At 43.7% G+C, this 13,146-nt stretch overlaps 2 protein-coding genes across 7 annotated transcripts in view; both read right to left on the minus strand.

The window, feature by feature from the left end:
• On the minus strand, window positions 1-10,969 carry BLOC1S2 (biogenesis of lysosomal organelles complex 1 subunit 2). Of its 6 annotated transcripts, none has more exons than XM_078346264.1 (6): window positions 10,894-10,969; window positions 10,407-10,523; window positions 9,716-9,908; window positions 4,657-4,776; window positions 3,846-3,950; window positions 1-1,646 (listed from the first exon to the last, which is right to left on the minus strand). In XM_078346264.1, the coding sequence occupies exons 3-6, from the start codon at window positions 9,891-9,893 to the stop codon at window positions 1,615-1,617; spliced, it is 435 nt and encodes a 144-aa protein (XP_078202390.1). In that variant the 5' UTR covers window positions 9,894-9,908; window positions 10,407-10,523; window positions 10,894-10,969; the 3' UTR covers window positions 1-1,614. The 6 variants fall into 6 exon arrangements, with proteins under 6 accessions (XP_078202390.1, XP_078202391.1, XP_009008382.2 ...); XM_078346265.1 differs by having other exon boundaries at window positions 10,863-10,969; XM_009010134.5 differs by lacking the exon at window positions 9,716-9,908 and having other exon boundaries at window positions 10,863-10,969.
• A 1,523-nt stretch (window positions 10,970-12,492) lies between these two features.
• The window catches only part of PKD2L1 (polycystin 2 like 1, transient receptor potential cation channel), a 38,362-nt gene continuing 37,708 nt past the window's right edge, over window positions 12,493-13,146 (minus strand). The window contains exon 16 of the mRNA XM_002807459.5: window positions 12,493-12,722. Coding sequence (XP_002807505.3) covers window positions 12,634-12,722 — 89 coding nt within the window. The 3' untranslated portion in view covers window positions 12,493-12,633. The remainder of the gene's footprint in view (window positions 12,723-13,146) is intronic.

Below are 13,146 nucleotides of genomic sequence, written 5' to 3' on the forward strand. Positions count from 1 at the left end.
GAGATGGGAGAGTTACAGTTTAATTCCTCTTTTGTTTTTTATTTTCTATAATAGGAGAAAATAATGTACATATTACAAGTTTTTAAAAAAATGTTTAAATAGGGGCCTTATGCTAGGCAAGGTGGTTCATGCCTACAATCCCAGCACTTTGGGAGGCTGTGGTAAGAGAATCACTTGAAGTCAGTTCAAGACCAGCCTAGACAACATATGGAGGCTCCATCTGTACCAAAAATAATCGGCAAGGCATGGGGGAGTGTGCAGGTAGTCCTAGCTATTCAGGAGGCTGAGGTAGGAGGATCAGTTGAGTCAAGGCTGCAGGGAGCATTACCACACCACTGCAATACAGCCTGGGTGACAAGGGACCCTGTCTATAAACAAACAAACAAAGGGACTTGTATGAATAATAAAAGTCCAGCTTTTTCAAAGAGGCCATGATAAGTCACTATAGGATTCTAAGCAGGAGTAATATGGCCAGTCTATATTTTTAAGATTGCTCTGGCAGCAATGAAGTGTGATTTGAGGGACAGTTAAGATGAGAAGACACCACAGCAACAGTCCAGAAGAATAGAGGATAAATGATGTTGGTCTGGCACAGAGGGGAAATGATGGAAAGAGAAGTAAGAAATTATTTGGGGGGTGTAATTGGGGACCTCAGACACCTTCCCAGCTGTTAATATGCAATCAACCTAAGTGTAGTATCTTTGTGTTCTGGGTAAGGCTGCCTATCTTTCAACTTAGACTGGTCAGTCAGTATGTCCCATTTGCTGATGTCTTTAGCGTGAAAAGAAGTCAATTAGGTCCCTAAGACCCCCCGATACTACACACACAGTAGGAAGTATTTTATAAAATCCTTTATGAGTGGCGATCCTCACCTCCCCACTCAACACATAAAGAGACATACCCATCTAGTCTTTGTCTTCATCACATTTCCAAACTGGCCACATGTCAATTTAATTCACATAGAAAATAAACAAGAGGGGCCATCACATACACCAAGTTATCAACATTCCTTTCATCATTTCTGCTAGAACATTCCTTTCACCATTTCTGAGTCTAGAAGACTCAGCTTGGAGTTATTTTAAGATTTTATGTTATTTGCAGTATTATGAAAAGTAAGTTACTGACATTCACAAGGTGATAAACTGTAAAGAACCAAGTTTGTTTTCTTTCCTTTTTAAATTTAGAATCTTGTTTATAACACATTAGCATCATTAACAGAAAAAAAACAACCATTTACATAGTAATTAAAAAACCAGCCACTTAAGAAAATAATATAGTATTCATCCACTACCAGAGAAAATAGGTCCTCTCATTAGATTTTACTGGCAAGCCCAGCTGTATTCTGAACTTTGAGAGAGTCTCTGTCCTGAATATGGCAAAGCATTCGAGTAAAAGGTAAGGAGTTTTAAGTGTGAGATTCTGAGAAATACTGCCTCAAAGAAGGTTCACGAATAGCCACAGTCCTCCAGTTTACTCCAACGTTGAGATGTTCCTGGGATGACCAGCATAATTTCCTTTTGAGGAGTTTTCACAATTCATCAGCCTCAGGATTCAGGTTTTATACAACATTCTTCCATGTTAAAAAGAAGACTCTATCCCATAAAAATAAGTTTCTCATCGCTTCTCCAGCTTCTTGTATTTGGCTTCTGTGAGGGATGAAAGAGAGTTACATCTTTTAAAACTAGCTCTTACAAAGACAGCTTTTAGTTAGCATTTCCGGTCAAGTTAAAAAATACCTATAATATTGCTAAAAATCTGTTAGCTTCAATCTCATCACCTGTCCAAATATACAGATCATTGATCTGTAAAACTTGGAAGAAGTCAAGCACAGACACCCAGAATTGAGAACCTAACACAGGTTTACAAGTCCTAACCCTGTCAACGGCACCTGCTTAGACAGCTCCACCAGGATGAGGCAGATCTGTCACTTGACCTATCAGGAGCCTTAATAAAAACGGCTTCTCTCAGCACTGTCCCAGGTGCCCTCTGGAACCAGACTGGAACCCTTAGGAAGTATAAATGTATGTTTCCCCTTTTACGTTCTTATCCTTATACCTTTCCCCAGGAAAGCAATTTTGAAAGATACAAAAATTTAAAAGGCCATCAAATAAGCCTCTTACTGTGACATTCCATTTTTCTGTTAAAACCATGAAAGTACCTGGTTTCACAATTTTAACAGAAAAAGGGACTCTGTCACAAATGGTTACTGTGAACTAAGATACCTTCTACATGGTTAGGTTACCCCTGCCTTCTATGCAGTAAGGTTCACAGTAATCATTGGCCAAATGTAACTGTAGACAATGAAACTAATGGTTAATCACCACCCATATCAAATCCCAGCCTACTACAAACTACCTTCTTGAAGTAGTCCATCCACCCTTGCGAAAAGACGAAACTAAAATAATCTATAAATGTTATCTAGGACAAAAACAAACTCAGGCCAGATGTGGTAGCTCAGGTCTGTGATTCCAGCTACTTGGCTGGAGGTGGGAGGTGGGAGCTACTTGGCTGGAGGCTGAGGTGGGAGGACTGCTTGAGGACACAAGTTCAACACCAGCCTGGGCAACATAGCAAGGCCTTGTTTCAAAAACAAAATTTTTAAAGTAGCTAGATGTGATGGTGCACACCTGTAGTCCCAGCTACTCAGGAGGCTGAGGCAGGAGAATCACTAGAGCCCAGGAATTCAAGGCTACAGTGAACTATGATCACACCACTGCACCCTAGCCTGGGTGATACAGCAAGACCTCATCTCTTATAAAAAACAAAACAAAACAATAACAACAAAAACCCACTAAACTCATTACTTTTAACCATGTGTATAAGAGCCAGAGCCAGTTAGCAAGCTACTAGCACTAAAAATATTAGTTTCTTCCTCAAAGAAAAAGTGGTCTTTCAAGAAAACCCTCAATTGACTATTTGTTTAAGACATATTTATCTACATTATTATTATTTTTTAAATTTATTTTGTTTTTGTTTTTGTTTTTTAATAGAGATGGGGTTTCTCCATGTTGGCCAGGCTGGTCTCAAACTCCTGACCTCAGGTGATCTGCTCACCTTGGCCTCCCAAAGTGCTGGGATTATAGGCGTGAGCCACCGCGCCCCGCCCCTATCTACATTATTAAAGGTGCTCCGGCCTTCTCAACCACAAATAAAAACTTGAGCTTTGTAAGCAAACAGACCTACTTAGAAATATAGCTCTTGGCCGGGTGCAGTGGCTCAGGCCTATAATCCCAGCACTTTGGGAGGTGAGGCGGGCGGATCACGAGGTCAAGAGATCGAGACCATCCTGGTCAACAAGGTGAAACCCTGTCTCTACTAAAAATACAAAAATTAGCTGGGTATGGTGGTGCGTGCCTGTAATCCCAGCTACTCAGGAGGCTGAGGCAGGAGAATTGCCTGAACCCAGGAGGCGGAGGTTGTGGTGAGCCGAGATCACGCCATTGCACTCCTGTCTGGGTAACAACAGCGAAACTCTGTCTCAAAAAAAAAAAAAAAAAAAAGAAATATAGCTCTTCCATGTACTAGCTTTCTGTCCTTAAGCAAGCTACTTATCTCCTTAAACCAGTTTCCTTGCCTACAAAATGGGGATAAAAATCATGCACTTACCGCATAGATTATTGGGAAGATAAAAAACATAATACATGCAAAGCACTAAGAACCGTGCCTGATACATCATTAAGTAATCAGGAAATGTTATTTTTATTAATGTAATAATAAGTTACTAAGTTTTGTGAAGATTAATAGATCACTGTAGGCACACCATAAATGTTAATTATTATGTTTATTAAGGACATGGCTGGCAAGAGGTACTCTTTAATACATCAAAACAGAAATAAAATGGTTACCCAGTTTTTTTGAATATGCATCCAACTTGTAAGCTGCCTGCTCAAGAGCTGCTACCTGCTCTTCAATGACATTGATCTGATCCAGATAAGGCTGCAGTCCAGCATCTTTAAAAACAAAGAAAAACCTCATGTTTATATGGTTGTATCAACAATGAATATAGGAAAAGAGTGGAAAAGTAATAATGCTAGTGTCTCTCCATCTATGCTAAGACAGATTAGGTGGAGTGACATGATTCTGATCACTCGCAGGGCAGGTGCTTTAGAAGACAGTAGCTAGTTGATCAGGCACGACTGTGGCCCAGACTTAGTCAGTGTCTCTAATCTACTAATTTTCTGTTCTTTTTCATTTCTTGCTCCTTGAGCAAGCTTTCTATTACTGATTGTTTCTTGGGTACTCCCATACCAAGAAAGAGCACCCTAAAGTCAAGGAACACAAATACCATATGTCAATGGAAAAATACACTCGACTACTCTAAATTAGTGTTTTCCATTATAGAGTTTTTGGTTTTCTGCTTATAGAATAATCTGAAGATGTGATGGCTTTATGGATTTATGTATCAATTCATTAGAATCTGGCCCCCTCCCCTTCTAGGAATAAACTGATAAAATCAAGATTTAGAAGCAAAAATAATCATACCACCAAAGCATGCTAATCCTCAGAATGGAAGAAATTCATCTTAAATTTGGAATTCATTTTAAGAAAACAAGCTCCCACAAGACAAAATTGTCATGTTCCCTCCTCTTTTCCATGGCCCCAAGCACAAAAGAACATTAAATACAAACATGCTTCATTACAAATATTATTACTTACATTTCTGGTTTAAGTCCTTTAAGTTCCTACTAATGTTTATAGCAATATCTTTCATTTCAAGATACTTCAAGCTGGTGAGTTTATTCATATTTTCCAGGAGCTTATAGTCTTCACTGGTGGCTTGAAAATTAAACAGATGATGATGTGATCATTAGAATGCAGGAGTATAGGCTAAATGGTAGTCAAAGGCAGGATCTAGGACGTGTCAAATGAGTCGGCCATTTTTAATCTGAGACATTTATAACTCAGCCTATGTACTTTGAAAGTCTAAGCAGAAATTCAGGCAAGAATCAGCAAACTATTTAAACCAAACAAGATCCAGCAGGTTCAGGATCATGGTTACAAAGGAAAATGATAAACTCATGTCTTAAGAAATGAGTTTATAGTCTTGGTACTTCTACAAGTGAATAGTCTTGTAGAAGGTGAAATAGTCTTGGTACTTCTACAGCATGAAAACATTTAACTTATATACATACAATGTATATACTATCAGCCAGGACCTCACTACTTCTTAGTAACTCGTTCATTACCATGTATGATTCTATATTGCATTTTATGCAGTGACATTTCCAAACCATCTGTCTGCTTCTCATATCCTCAGTTCTTTCCCTAACTTCATTCAAAGCAAATGGCCTCTACTCCAATTTTCTTAAAAAGCCAAGTCCATTAACATAAGCTGCTTCAATCTCTCTGCCTTACTTCTTTTTTCTGTTTTTTGTCTGTTTGGTTGGTTGGTTTTTCTCTCTGCCTTACTTCTAAACTTCTCTGGATCTTAATATCTTCCCAAGAGGCAGAAGTGTTCCTATTCTTCCCAAGACAACCCCCTCCTCTTGTGCCCTTGATCCAAAACACTTCTACTTCTTCAGGGCCTCTCTTCAATCATCTCCTTTCACTTGCATTTCCAAATTCTCCCTGTCTCTTGGCACCTTCCTCTCTATACAGCAATATATTCACATTTCCTTCAAATCAAAAGCACTCCCTCTGTTCTGCTACACCTATATCATTTGTTCAGTAAAGCAAAGGAGCTTCACTGCTAAACAATTTGAAAAAAATAGCTGACACTCACTACTTCCTCTTCCTTATCATTTACTTGCATAAATCCTTGTAGTCTGGTCTTTGCCCTTACCATCCAGAGATTACATGCCAAGGTCATCAGTGCCCTGCTAATCACCAAATCCATGGCATTTGCTCAGTTCTTATCCTCCGAAACCTCTCCATGGTCTTGGATACTAGTGATCTCTTTCTCATTGGGAAATGCTCATTTCCCTTAGCTGCTATGGTATTGTACTACACTGATTTTCTAATCTCTAACTGCTCTTAGACTTCTATGCCAGATTCTTTCCTATCAGATCCCCTTAACTATCAGTTCTCAACTTTTTCGCAGCTATAACACATAACTGATGTTTACATGGGTAGCACATACCTATGGGCATTCCCATGGCTGTGCTAGAAACTGACATATATTTGGCCAGCCTTGGTGGCTCACGCCAATAATCCCAGTACTTTGGGAGGCTGAGGCGGGTGGATCATGGGGTCATGAGTCCCAGACCAGCCTGGCTCAACAGAGTGAAACCCCGTCTCTACTAAAAATTTTTTTAAAAAATTAGCTGGGCCGGGTGCGGTGGCTCATGCCTGTAATCCCAGCACTTTGGGAGGCTGAGACGGGTGGACCATGAGGTCAAGAGATCGAGACCATCCTGGTCAACATGGTGAAACCCCGTCTCTACTAAAAATACAAAAAATTAGCTGGGCATGGTGGCGCGTGCCTGTAATCCCAGCTACTCAGGAGGCTGAGGCAGGAGAACTGCCTGAACCCAGGAGGCGGAGGTTGTGGTGAGTTGAGATCATGCCATTGCACTCCAGCCTGGGTAACAAGAGCAAAAGTCTGTCTCAAAAAAAAAAATTAGCTGGGTGCAGTGGCAGGTACCTGTAGTCCCAGCTACTTGGGAGGCTGAGGCAGGAGAATTGCTTGAACCAGGAGGCAAAGGTTGCAGTGAGCCAGGATCACACCACTGCACTCAAGCCTAGGTGACAGAGTGAGACACCATCTCAAAAAAAAAAGAAAGAAAAAAAGCAACTAACATAGTTTAAGAGAAAATATAGGCCAGATGCAGTGGCTCATGTCTGTAATCCCAGCACTTTGGGAGGCTGAGGCAGGCAGATCACAGGGTCAGAAGATTGAGACCATCCTGGCCAACATGATGAAATCCCGTCTCTATTAAAAATACAAAAATTAGCTGGGCATGGTGGTATGTGCCTGTAGTCCCAGCTACTCAGGAGGGTGAGGCAGGAGAATCACTTGAACCCAGTAGGTGGAGGTTGCAGTGAGCCGAGACTGCACCACTGCACCAGCCTGGGTAACAGGGCCTAGGCTCTCTTACCTACTTCTAAGCTCTTCCTTGGCAATCTCATCCTGCATAGCCTCCAATCACACCACTGCGAAAGTGACACTGAAATTTGTTTCTTCTGCTCTGATAAGTCTCTGAGCTCTGGAATCATATGTACAAGTCACCTGAGTTCCCTAGTAATGTCAACGAGCAGCCAACCAAAAACTGAAAACATCTTCATGCTAAACATGGTTCCTCTTTCCAGCTATTTTGGCTGATGGCACCACCCAGGCTTAAAACCTCAGATACATCTTGGTCTGCTTCCATCCCTCAATATCTACTTGAACAAGTCCTACAAATTCCACTTCCATAATGTTCTTGTACCCATGCTCTCCTTTCCATTCCTTTTACTACCATTCTGCCTCAGATCTTCATTACTTTTTTTTTCTTATTATTATTTTATTACTTGGTGCATGTAATCTCTGCATGGCAGGGAAAAAGACAAAGACTATAAGGATGGAGTCTTGCTATGTTGCCCAGGCAGGTTTTGAACTACTGGCCTCAAGGAATCCTCCTGCCTCCCAGAATGCTAAGATTATAGGCATGAGCCACAGTGCCTGGTGTCTTCATTACTTTTCATCTGAACTATTGCTCATCTGTCTCTGGTCTCTCTCCCTCATATCTGTACTCTCATATTTATACTGCTATCAAATTAGTCTCTCTAAAAAAAAGTGTCATGGCTAGGCATTGTGGCCTGTAATCCCAGCACTTTAGGAGGCCAAGGTGGGTGGATCACTTGAGGTCAGGAGTTTGAGACCAGCCTTGCCAACATGGCAAAACCCCATCTCTACTAAAAATACAAAAAAATTAGCCAAGCGTGGTGGCATGTGCCTGTAATCCCAGCTACTCGGGAGGCTGAGGCAGAATTGCTCGAACCTAACAGGTGGAGATTGCAATGAGCTGAGATTGTGCCACTGCATTCTAGCCTGGGCAACAAGAACGAAAATTCTGTCAATAAAATAAAATAAAACAAGGGTCATGTATTCAAACACCTAGAAGCCAGCAACATAATATAAATGCGTAAAGTGAGCCAAGTGTTTGCGCAGTAAATGGACAAGAAAATTATCCACTTCCATGAAGAAATATGCTTCCCCCTACTTTTTGGAATATGCGGTCCTCTTAGCCCATCATTTACCAGTTTTGATAGAGGCGTTGGTACAGAAAACCATTTCTCTACTGCTACTAATAAAAATAACAGTAGAGAATAGTGAGCAATGGCATCCGACACTAGGTCTCAGTAAAGAGGAGAAAACAGGAAGTGGTAAGGACAAATTAGATATCACCAGTCCTTTTAAAAGAGGCAGCTACTCAGCTCTAGTCAATTACAACCTTGAAAGAATTGGGGGGTGAGGGGGGTGGGTAGCAGCCCCAAATCTTTGGAATTAAAGAGAAGCCAAAAATCTAAATTTTGTTACTTGGTTTCTCTTGCTCAAAAATAAACAAACAAATAATCAGGCTGATAAATTAGAGAGTCACAGCTGGGTGCAGTGGCTCACACCTGTAATCCCAGCACTTTGGGAGGCAGGAGGAACACTTGAGGCCAGTAGTTCCTTCTCTCATTCATTCATTCATTTAGGACAGAGTCTCCCTCTGTCACCCAGGCTGGAGTGCAATGGCACGATCACAGCTCATTATAACCTCCATTTCCCAGGTTCAAGCAATTCTTCTGTGTCAGCCTCCTGAACAGCTGGGATTACAGGCATGTGCCACCACACCTGGCTAATTTTTGTATTTTTAGTAGAGATGGGGTTTCATTCTGTTGACCAGGCTGGTCTGGAACTCCTGACCTCAGGTGATCCACCCACCTCAGCCTCCCAAATTGCTGGGATTACAGGCATGAGCCACCATTCCCATCCGTATTTAAAAAAAATAAAATAATATCATATATATGTGTGTGTGTGTGTGTGTGTGTGTGTGTGTGTAAAAGAAAAGTAATAAAAATCTGAGGCAGAGTGGCAGTAAAAGGAATGGAAAGGAGAGCATGGGTGCAAGAACATTAGAGAAGTGGAATTTATAGGACTTGTTCGAATAGATATTGAGGGATAGAAGCAGACCAAGATGTATCTGGGGTTTTAAGCCTGGGTAGTGCCATCAACCAAAATAGTTGGGAAAAGGATCACTTGAGCTCAGGAGTTCAAGACAGTTCAGGCAACATAGTAAGACCCTGTCTCTTAAAAACAGAAAAAGCAAAAAAAAAAAAAAAAAAGGAAAGAAAGAAAGAAAAGAAAAGAAATTAGAGGCCAGGTACAGTGGCTCACACCTGTAATCCCAGCACTTTGGGAGGCCGAGGTGGGTGGGTCACCTGATGTCAGGAGTTTGAGACCAATCTGGTCAACAAGGTGAAACCCATCTCTAAAAAAATTAATTAATTAATTAATTAGTTAGAGATTCACAACCCCTCCTAGTCTGCATCAAGCCTTTTCTCAAAGATTCTGGTTCACAAATTTAGCTTACTGTAATTTTCTGGGGAAGTGAAACAATTTAATAAACACGAGATGCTATACTGGACGAGACTTCACTTTCTTTCTTTTTTGAGACAGAGTCTCACTCTATCACCCAGGCTGGAGTGCAGTGGTGTGATCTCACTTCACTGCAACCTGCAAACTCTACCTCCTGGGCTAAGTGATTCTCCTGCCTCAGCCACCCCAGTAGCTGGGATTACAGGTACTCACCACCACGCCAGCCTAATTTTTGTATTTTTAGTGGAGACAGTGTTTTGCCATGTTGCCTAGGCTGGTCTGGAATTTCTGACCTCAAGTGATCCACTGCCTCAGCCTCCCAAATGCTGGGATTATAGACGTGAGCCAGGTGCCTGGCCCAGATTTCACTTTCTGATCCTCCTCCACACATAGGTCATGTGACCACCTGAAAAAAAACGATCAAAACCTAGTCATGTCCCAAAGGGTGGGTTGTGAAATCCTCAGAACAACCTAATAGGTCCCTGAATCTGCAGGTCACTCCCTGTTCCTCAATTTCATTTTTCTTTATCCGAGTAAACATGTCTTCTGCTTTAGCCAAACACACTGCTTGCACATTCAACCTCATTCACTAGTTGTATCATCTCCCCCTTCTCCACCAATAATTCCCTTCACAACCCTGCTCAAAATACACTTTCCCCAAGGAAGCACGTCTTGATTAATGTTGCTGGATATCAATCCTTTTTTATTGTTTTCTCCTTAGTCTACTTTACAGAGGCCTGCAGAGTTGTATTCTCTTTCTCTCCCATTCATGACCTCCCCAAACTTCCAACAGGCCTGTCTCAGGGCATGCAGGGTGGGAAGGGAGCTGCAGACTGATGCTGCTATCCATCTCCCAGGCCACCCGAGGCTAACCGCACCCCAATCAACCCAGATCCCGCCTCACCCGTCAGTTCCCCAGTCAGGTAAGTGGCCATTTTGGAGAACATGTCCCGGCAGAGCTCAGTGATGTCAGCTTCAGCAGGCTCCTTTGCTTCCTCAGCTGTCTCCACGGCGGCATCGTCTGGGCCGAGGGAGAATGACTAAGTGTCCCGCCTAACACCCGGAGCTAATCCAGCCAAAGCAGCCTGTTCCGGCATCCCTCCACCAGCCTTCATTCCATCAAGTCGGCTCCATTCTCCAACTGCCGTAATTTCAAGTCCTTCACTGTGTCCCTGACCACCTGACACACCAACTCAGCTCCCTCACACCGCCCTCGTCCAGACCCGGCACCCGCGCCAAACCAGTCGCCCTGACAAGACAAACACTCGCGCGCAAAAGACAGGTGCACTCCTCCCACCAGCCCGTTCCTGCCAGGTGAACTCAACCCCGCCCTCCCGAGACGGACCCCCGGGTCCCCCACCAGACGCTTCCTCCACTTCCATTCCGGGTACCTCGAGCGGGCTCCTCACGCCGGGTCGCCAAGACGCCCTCCGCTGCTGCCGCCATGGCTGACCCTGCTCTGTTTCCGGGCCGGGGTTGTGCGCATGCGCACTGGGTATGCCCTGCCCGCCCGGCCGGCCCAGCGATCCGGCGCCTCGCGGTCCTCTCCAGCCTCAGGTATGACACAGAGAAGGGTGATTCCGGAGCCGAAATTGAAGCTACGCCAGGCTGTTGTGAATCGATCCACTGCCAACAGTCGCGACGTCTGGGACTGAAGGCGAGCTCATCCCTAGTCACACCCTGGAGGGATCACTTGCTTTGTACCACTCACGACCCATCCCAAAACCACTGAAGACGGGGAGCCCCCTCCCCGACACTCTGCACTGGAGTTAGTCATCAAAAGATTGCTCAGGGAATCCAAACGTTTGCAGGTTGTCAGGCTTTGGGAAACCTTCGGGCACTGATCCCTGGTCCTAAATATTCTCCCTTCCCAATGTCCGGGGTTAACACCAACTCACTATTTCTTAAACTGCAGGCAGGCACCTACTTCTCCTCAGAATACAGCCTTTCTTGAAGAAAGCTTGGACTATAACTTTTTTAGGGCGGAGGATACACTCTGGTTATCTTGATTGCATTTAAGCTATATCACAAGTCTCCTAGGTGTAGGGATTAGTTAATGGGATGGGAGAACAGGGGTGAGTGAAAGAGATGTATGAGAAGTGACTAGGGAGAAATGAAAGGTGCAAAATGAGGAGGAATAAAGACCACAGGAGAAGGGAGGGGAGATACGCAGTGGGCCTCAGGCAGGCTCCTGGACACCCAAAATCTTGGTGTGGGAGTTTCTCATCCCCGGTTATCCTCCATCTGCACCCTCTCACCCCACCCCCATGCTAGTACACCATATACATACACACACACCAGCTACCCACTATCCCCAGCCCTCCTATCCTGACTCTGTCCACTCTGAGGACTGAGTCTCCCTTGTCACCTGTCCCCACTCTTCCTATGGTGCAACCACAGTAGCCACTATTTCAAGCCATTCCTGTGAGTCAGAAGTTCTTTTCTTAAAAAAACAGTATTACTCTGTCTCCGAGGCATGGGTACGGTAGCACAATCTCAGCTTAGCTCACTGCAACCTCCACCCCCTGAGTTCAAGGGATTCTCAAGCCTCAGCCTCCCAAGTAGCTGGGATTACAGGCATGCGCCACCATGCCTGGCTAATATATTTGTATTTTTAGTGGAGACGGGGTTTCAGCATTTTGACCAGGGTTGTCTTCAACTTCTAGCCTCAAGTTGTAATGCCAAAGTGCTGGGATTACAAGTGTGAGACACAACGCTGGTCTAGAAGTTCTTATTTCAGGACTCCTATGGTAGCCCAGCTCCTTCACATCACTGCCCCTGCTCTATACCTCCTAGACAGCATGAACCTACTCCAGCCCAGGCACATGGATGGCCCACAGTTTTGGCCTTTCTTCCCTCTATAATCCCAGAAGCAAATGCAAAGTCCTAGTTTTCCTAAGGAGTTTTATTGATAGCCACCATGGAAACTCACATGGTCTTATAGAAGAATAATGTCAGAACCCACCACATGCTAATTCAAAGATCTCCCAATCCTGAGGTCATTTCCTTGCCTGATTCCCTTCAGGCTCCATTTTAATCTCCTGGTTAAAGCCCTCTCACTTCCCAGGTTCAGTGAACCAGGAGGCAGCCTCCTGCAGAAGAGCCTTCACAGACTTTGCTCTGGGAGTGCCTCACTCGTAACTACTCTGCAACACTGGAATCTTACCACATGGGAGTCTCCTCTCCTCTAAGGCTTCTTCTTCTCTTTTATAGAGAACGTCTATAGGGGAAAACAAGAAACCCATGGGTGCTAGCAGCAGGTCTTGAGATGCACAAAGGATAAGATTCACTGGGAAGAAGGAAGACATCTAGACATTGCTTACTTTCTTGTTTTCTACCTTTTTTCACAAACGATGGCTATCCAGGTGCTTAGGGAGTGTCATTACCCTCCCTCCCTTTATCCTGTTTGTTATTAACTTTTTTTTTTTTTTTTTAACACACAGAGCTAAGTGCACAGGGAGTAAAAGGACCAGTGGAAGATGTTATTTCACAGAGCTATGTGGCGTCACATAGAAACACTGAGTCACAAGCCTAAGCATGATGCCCACCACACACAGAAACATTGGCTCAAAAGGCCAGATGCAGGGTGGGGCTCAGCAGCAGCCATGATGGGACCTAGAAGTGCAGCGGATGTGGCGAGGGGA

The sequence above is a fragment of the Callithrix jacchus genome, chromosome 12 (genome assembly GCF_049354715.1).
Source record: "Callithrix jacchus isolate 240 chromosome 12, calJac240_pri, whole genome shotgun sequence".
In the NCBI taxonomy this organism is placed as follows: Eukaryota; Metazoa; Chordata; class Mammalia; order Primates; family Cebidae; genus Callithrix; species Callithrix jacchus.